The sequence below is a fragment of the Electrona antarctica genome, assembly GCF_951216825.1.
Source record: "Electrona antarctica genome assembly, chromosome: 8".
In the NCBI taxonomy this organism is placed as follows: Eukaryota; Metazoa; Chordata; class Actinopteri; order Myctophiformes; family Myctophidae; genus Electrona; species Electrona antarctica.
The window spans coordinates 20,028,533-20,036,032 of record NC_136789.1 but is presented as its reverse complement, the minus strand read 5'-3'; the positions used below and the strand labels follow the sequence as shown (position 1 = coordinate 20,036,032).

Below are 7,500 nucleotides of genomic sequence, written 5' to 3'. Positions count from 1 at the left end.
TCTCTCTCTCTCTCTCTCTCTCTCTCTCTCTCTCTCTCTCTCTCTCTCTCTCTCTCTCTCTCTCTCTCTCTCTCTCTCTCTCTCTCTCTCTCTCTCTCGATGATTAATCACAAATAAGCCATCAGTTTTTATCCGTTCACAATGTTAGAAGGATATGATTATATGTAGGGTATTTTATACCCCTATATTAACATGGGAGTGGAGATCAATTAAAAACCCCAAAGAAACGGTATTGGTAGTGAATTAAACAGGCTGCAGCAGATGGTATTGTCACTTTATTAATGTGCAGATGTCCTGTATACACTTATACCGTATGGTTTGTTTACTGTGAGTGAGAAAATAATCATCTGGGCACATCCCAAAATAATTTGGGGACCCACGTGTTGAGAACCATCCAAATGGCTCAAATAAATATGCGATTAATTGTGATTCAAATAATTAATCACGATTAACATAACGGTGAGTTAATAGAGATTAAATGAGTTAACTCGGACAGCCCTAGTTTGGATGAGTTCAGAGATAACAACAAGAACCAGACAAATGCGAAAGTAACGCTTTGTTTGCCGTGGGCGGGCGACCAATATTTCCAAACACTCTACTGTTACTCCAGCTTTGAACTCCATTTATATTCAGGGTTTGTGAAGCACACACGCTCCACAAATGAAGCATGTGATTGCGTGGCGTCTGAGATCAAAGAGTGACGTAACTCTCTGTTTTATTTTCAAAGGCTCTGGTCAGGAGCAGCTGAGAGCCAAATGTACAAGAATAGAAAATAACAGAATTAGCTGTTAGTCTGTGGAGAGGAGCAACCACAGTGTATGATATTCCTCTCATGACCCCCGCCCCGGGGGCCTGCTGGCCTCAAACGCCCCCCGTCCCGTCTCTCTTCTCTCTGAAACTCCACCACCAGGATGAGCCTGTGTAGGGTGGATGAATCTGGGTCCTTACTGTAATTACACCACCAGGATGAGCCTGTGTAGGGTGGATGAATCTGGGTCCTTACTGTAATTACACCACCAGGATGAGCCTGTGTAGGGTGGATGAATCTGGGTCCTTACTGTAATTACACATCAAGCTATTATTGGGCACCGATAGCGTATAGCCCTAGTGGTTAAGGTGCATACCACATAATAGGCTCTAATGCAGCCGGACAGCGCGCCGAGGCCAGAGGGTTTGATTCCCGAGACTGGCGGCCATTGCTGCATGTCTCTCCCCATGTTTCCTGTCACTAGTCTCTAGTCCGCTGTATCCTAATGAAGGCAGAACAACTATTACTTTGGTGATGCCTCATTCATACAGGTTGATGCTTTTATTTGGAGCAAAAATGTTTACCTAGTTTCAGAAAAAATATTACGTTGCGTTATCGGCATGTAATATTCGCGTGGGGACAGAGTGGCATTCCGACGCACCGCCATTCCGACACCAAGGATGGGGTGCATACGTTGACATGCAACAGTCCGCTGTTTAAGACTCGCTGGTGGCTCCCGACATGCATTGCCGGTTAAGACTCACCCGTGGCTCCCGACATGCGTTGCCGGTTAAGACTCACCCGTGGCTCCCTGTGAGTTTAGGGTTTGGGACAGGGTTAGTAATGTGAGTCGGAATGGCGATGCGTCGGCATAGCGGTCTTCAGTAATGGGTTAGTAAATAATGCGGTGAGTCGGAAGGGCGATGCGTTGGCATAGCGGTCTTCGGAATGCCGGTGTGTAACAACGTTCTGTGACATGAAACAGCCGTTTAAATTAATGCAAATGCATTAATCACATGAAATAAATGCTTCAGGTATGTACAAGGACCTGGAACACTAGCACTGTTTCTCGGGGGAAACATTCACCAAAAATAACAGATGTACAAGCTCACAAGTTTACAACGCATTGTGTGGTTAAGGTTTGATTGTATAAGATCCAAGCTTAGGATCAGAATCAGTACATTCATCCATAATGACATCTATTCAACGTGGTAGAGGCTTCTCTTGTTACACATTTGGAACGGGTAACGAGACCGTATACACACTCAGACAAGCATCGTCTAAGGGCAGCATAAATACATACCGAATACCATACACAGACAACAAACCATGCCTAGTTACTGTTCTAGATAAAACCTTAAAGCCAGACATCTTTCACGGTGGCTAAAACATGTTTTTTGTGAGGGGCGTTTCACACATCTATTTTATGACCTTTCTATCAATGGGTAAGTGTTAGGTGTTCCTTTCTTTCTCAGAGCCTCTAATAGCAACGTGGGCATGGCTTTCTTTGTTCACTGTTTACATTTCCTACGTTCACAAAGTACACACTGGCAGATGGCACATTGGGCCATTTCTGTTCCAAATATAACATGGGAAAATGACAATGTGTGTGTGTGTGTACACAGGGATTAAAGCAAAAATAAAATCTTACAACTGAAATAATGTTTGTTATAGGCCAAGTCCTAATATGCAACTTGTGAAACAACGTGAAAGGAGCCCCCACACACTAGCGTTATGTTTCAGAAAGGAGCTCCCACACACTAGCGTTATGTTTCAGAAAGGAGCCCCCACACACTAGTGTTATGTTTCAGAAAGGAGCCCCCACACACTAGTGTTATGTTTCAGAAAGGAGCCCCCACACACTAGTGTGTGGGGGCTTCTGTGTTTCAGAAATAATTAGTGCTATGCATCGTGATGCGACACATTGTGAGCTTATAGATCTGCATTTTATCAAAGAGACAGCAAATAATGCTGTTCAAAAGCGGGTTGTGGCTAATTGTGTGTGAGAGAGAGAGAGAGAGAGAGAGAGAGAGAGAGAGAGATGGTGTAACAGATCTCATTGCGTGTTTATGGCCTCGTGGTCAGCACTCCAGGGGGTCTGATGTGAATTCTATGACAGAAATGCCCTTATTACCACGCCCTGTGTGCCACCACCAGAGAGAGAGAGAGAGAGAGAGAGAGAAAGATGGGGTGGTGGGGGGTTTCTGGTGCGTGCGTGCGTGCGTGCGTGCGTGCGTGCGTGCGTGCGTGGTATAAAAATAAACTTGAATGTGAGGGAAGTGAGTTTATTTAGGCAAGAGGAAGAGAGGAGAGGAGGAGAGAACAATACTTCATACTTCGAGTCGAAGGAATGTGTCGACTAATCGTCATATCTGTGAAATTGTGTTTGATGTGTGTACATCGTCATGGAGCGAAATATTGATTATTATTTATTAAGCAATATTACACGATAGGGGTGGTTTAACGTCATTAATGCAGGCGTGCATTAATGACGTTAAACCACCCTCTCGAGTGTAATATAGAGAGTATGCGCATGCTTAAAGTGAATGGCACATCGAGTGGCAAATCGAGTGGCAAAGCAACAGGCAAAGTGAGTTTAACATCGTTTAATGTTGTTTAATGCAATCAGATATGACTTTTCTGTGTGGATGTATAGGCTGTCAAGGCCAGAAAGTAATTTTTTCTCAGTAGACGTTCCTGCATAACTTCCTGGTTTGATGATGATGTCATGCGCATACCCTCTATTGCAATTATACAACAGTTACCCTTAAAACTAAAAAAATCGCTGAAAAAACATTTTCTTAATGACCCAAGAAACTAGCTAGCATAGCCATCGAGTATGCTGTGCTCTGGGAGAACAGAGCAGCTGAATTCTTTGTTTTGATTAGCCGTTCCATGATGCTGGTTTGAAGCACAGCTAGAAGGCTGTTTCAACCAATCAGATTGCTTCCTCGAAACGACTTGTTGTATAATCAAATTTCTGTGGATCTTGAAATGTTAGTTAAAAACGGTCAAAAACAGGCTGGCAAGGGCTGCAGTTGGCCATGCGGTCAGAAACTAAAAACCAGGTTTACAAACATCAACATCAAATCGGATGACACCCTCATCACCGACAAGCTTGATGTAGCCAACTACTTAAACATCTTCTGTACAAACATTGCAACAACGCTGGTTAACAAACTGCCCTCCCACTCTGGGCGTTTTGGTGTAGAGCACATCAATGCCTTCTACAAAAAACCTAGGTGTTTGTAAAGTTGATTTTAAAATGGCAATGGTAACAACTGAGGAGGTACTTAAAAAACTGAGTGCCCTCCAACCCCACAAGGCCACTGGCCATGACAATATTCTGTCCAAATTTCTCAGAAACTCAGCCATCTCTATAGCTCCAATCATCACCCACATAGTAAACCACTCCATCAAACAGGGACAGGTCCCCCAAGATTTCAAACTGGCCAAAGTAACCCCCCTGCAAAAGAAAGGGAGTAAATTAGACCCCGGCAACTACCGCCCTATTTCTATTCTAAGCTCCATCTCGAAAGTGATGGAAAAAATAGTCTATGAACAGGTTGAAAAGTATCTTGCCACAAATAAATTAATGTACGAGTTCCAATCTGGTTTCAGAACATCCCACTCCACTGACACATGCCTTCTCTATTTGAGTGACCACATCAAACACGAGGTGGATGCTGGCAAATACTGCGGCATGGTCATGCTGGACCTCCAAAAGGCTTTTGACACCGTCAACCACTCCATACTGGTTAACAAGCTAAAAGCAATTGGTTTTGATAGCACGTCAGTGAGCTGGATGCAATCCTACCTGGAGGGGAGAGAACAGATGGTGGAGGTGAACGGAACACTGTCCCCTCCCCTCCCAGTGAGCTGTGGCGTTCCACAAGGAAGCATACTAGGGCCTTTACTGTTCCTAATATATGTAAACGACATGACATCAGGTTGTGACTGCAACTTGTTCCTGTTCGCAGATGACTCAGCACTGCTGGTCTCGGACAGGAACAAACTGCCCAAACTTGTCAGGCTCCTACTTGGCCTCACCCCCCGAACCCACCTCACCCCTGCTCACTTTGACAGGCTGGAATGTATATGTTTCTTTTCCCTTTTTACCTCCTTTATTGGGTCGTCCACTCACAGTTAACAGTCTTTGTATTGAGTTGTGCTTGAATTGTACTGTGATTCTGCAAACTGTTAATAAATATTGCAATCAATCAATCAATCAATGTGTTTTGGCCAAAAACGTGATACTATGGACATAAGAGTTTTCTGCCCGACAGCAACAATAAGACCCCCCTCTGTATTAGTAGTGGTGTTGAGGTCGAGGCAGATCAAAGGGGGGAGAGAGAGACAGACAGAGAGAGAGAGACCAGGGGCTATAGTAGTGGGACCTCATTAACTGTCTCAGTCAGACGCCTGATGATGAAGGGATTGGAGCTGCAGTCCCTCTGGGCCGGCACTCCCAAGTCCTTCTGGTTTACTTTGAATTGATAAAAGGCACAGGCAGCATGCATACAATAATACATAATCTAGAGACCTCAGACCCCCATTAATTTCAATGGAAGTTGCTCACTGGCGTTTGAAGGACCCGGAAGAGCGCTCTACTTCTGCATTTTCTCGATTTGAAAATGCGGAAGCACGCTCCGTGTTAAACCCATAATCAAACTCAAACTTTTGCTCGCGCTACATGCACGGGCAAAACCGCCCGCCCGCAGTTCCAGCTTTGGCCAGTAGAGTGGGGCGGCTTCAACGGTGGTCAGCCGCTCTGGGGGCCTGAAACGGACGTGTTTCATGCGTTCCGACCTTCCTATCTCACAGTATCACGCACGCGGAGGAAGGGCGTGAAGTGTGCACGCTCACACTGGAGGCCCCGGAGGATAGCAAAGGAAATGGAAGTCTTGAACACGGTGGAAGGTTTGATGTCAGAATGGGATGCATGGAGTTTGGCCTGGCGAATGTTTGTATGTGTATGTGTGTGTGTGTGTGTGTGTGTGTGTGTGCGTGCGTGCGTGCGTGCGTGCGTGCGTGCGTGCGTGCGTGCGTGCGTGCGTGCGTGCGTGCGTGCGTGCGTGCGTGCGTGCGTGCGTGCGTGCGTGCGTGTTATTCTTACCGACACAGAGGCTCGACCAAGTCCCTGTCCAGGAAGTCGTGGTCCCTCTTCACAGAGGAAATGTCAATCGGAAACTGAGAATCTGAGAGAGAGAGAGAGAGAGAGAGAGAGAGAGAGAGAGAGGGGGGGGGGGGGGGGGGAGACATAGAGAGAGAGAGCAGCATGAATTATGACATGTTTGACACGTGAACGAGCATTCACACACGCACGCGCACGCACACGCACACGCACAGACACACACACACACACACACACACACACACACACACACACACACACACACACACACACACACACACACACACACACACACACACACACACACAGCTTGAAATAGGAGGAGTGACTCACTCATGTTTCTGAAATACCCTCCTGATATGATCGGCGGAGGACATGTATCTTCTGACTCATTAGAGTGACCACATACACACACATAGGTCTACTGTACGGACAACCCTGGTGCACTCTAAACAGGACATCCTCTAGGCCGCTGACAACTTCCTGTGTCGTCTATAAACTCCACACAGTACTGACCTCCACACACACCCAGCCTCCTGGACCCGCCAATGATGCTCCCTAGACCCGCTGACTCCTCCCACTAGAGCTCCACACCCTTCCCAATCCAATCCCTTCTGCTCAGGCTCAGCCCACCCACCCCCTCTACTGCTCCACAAAGGTGAGTCAATATATGAAAAAATATCACTTAACCCCCAAACAATTGATACAAAAGGGTTTTCAATGGATTCTGGTAGTGTTGAGCATGCTAAATAACATACACTAAAAGTCTACCAAAATATACTCCCCAGAAAGCCGTCATTTACAAGACTATAGACCGGTGACTGCATGGCTGTAGAATGTAGAAATACCTTCCAGAAAGGCTTCATATTCAAGATGGATTGAGATACAGCCATTTTAAGGCATCTTCAAAATTATTTCCTAGATATTTTGTATGTTCATAAGCATATCCATAGGTACCAGAATCAAGGGAAAAATCATTAGTATAAAACATTTCTATTCAGATATACAGCCAATTTAAGCTTGGCCGGCTGCCACGGCTGCCATTTTGAACGCCATCTTGGAAATGACGCCTTTCCGGGAGGTATATTTTCCTAAATTAGTAGTAGCCTATGTTTTTAAACATGTCCAGATTTTTTTTCCTATTTGAGATATAGTTATTTTAAGCTTCATCTGGGACGCTATCATGAAAATGACGGCTTCTGGGAAGTATATTTTGGTAGACTTTTAGTATGTTATCTAGCATGCCCAATACTATACCAGAATCCATTGGAAAACCTTTTGTATCAATTTTGTTGGGGATAAACCATTATATTGACTCACCTCACTCAGGCTCAGCCCAACCACCCCCTCTACTTTACCCACCAATGATGTTCTCTCTAGGCTCAGCCCAACCACCCCCTCTACTTTACCCACCAATGATGTTCTCTCTAGGCTCAGCCCAACCACCCCCTCTACTTTACCCACCAATGATGTTCTCTCTAGGCTCAGCCCAACCACCCCCTCTACTTTACCCACCAATGATGTTCTCTCTAGGCTCAGCCCAACCACCCCCTCTACTTTACCCACCAATGATGTTCTCTCTAGGCTCAGCCCAACCACCCCCTCTACTTTACCCACC

The 7,500-nt window shown here is 45.7% G+C and overlaps 1 protein-coding gene across 1 annotated transcript in view; it reads right to left on the bottom strand.

The window, feature by feature from the left end:
- Positions 1-7,500, bottom strand: part of LOC306927684 (stAR-related lipid transfer protein 13-like) — a 48,400-nt gene that overhangs the window by 14,197 nt on the left and 26,703 nt on the right. The window contains 1 exon segment of the mRNA XM_079507510.1: positions 5,865-5,946. Coding sequence (XP_079363636.1) covers positions 5,865-5,946 — 82 coding nt within the window.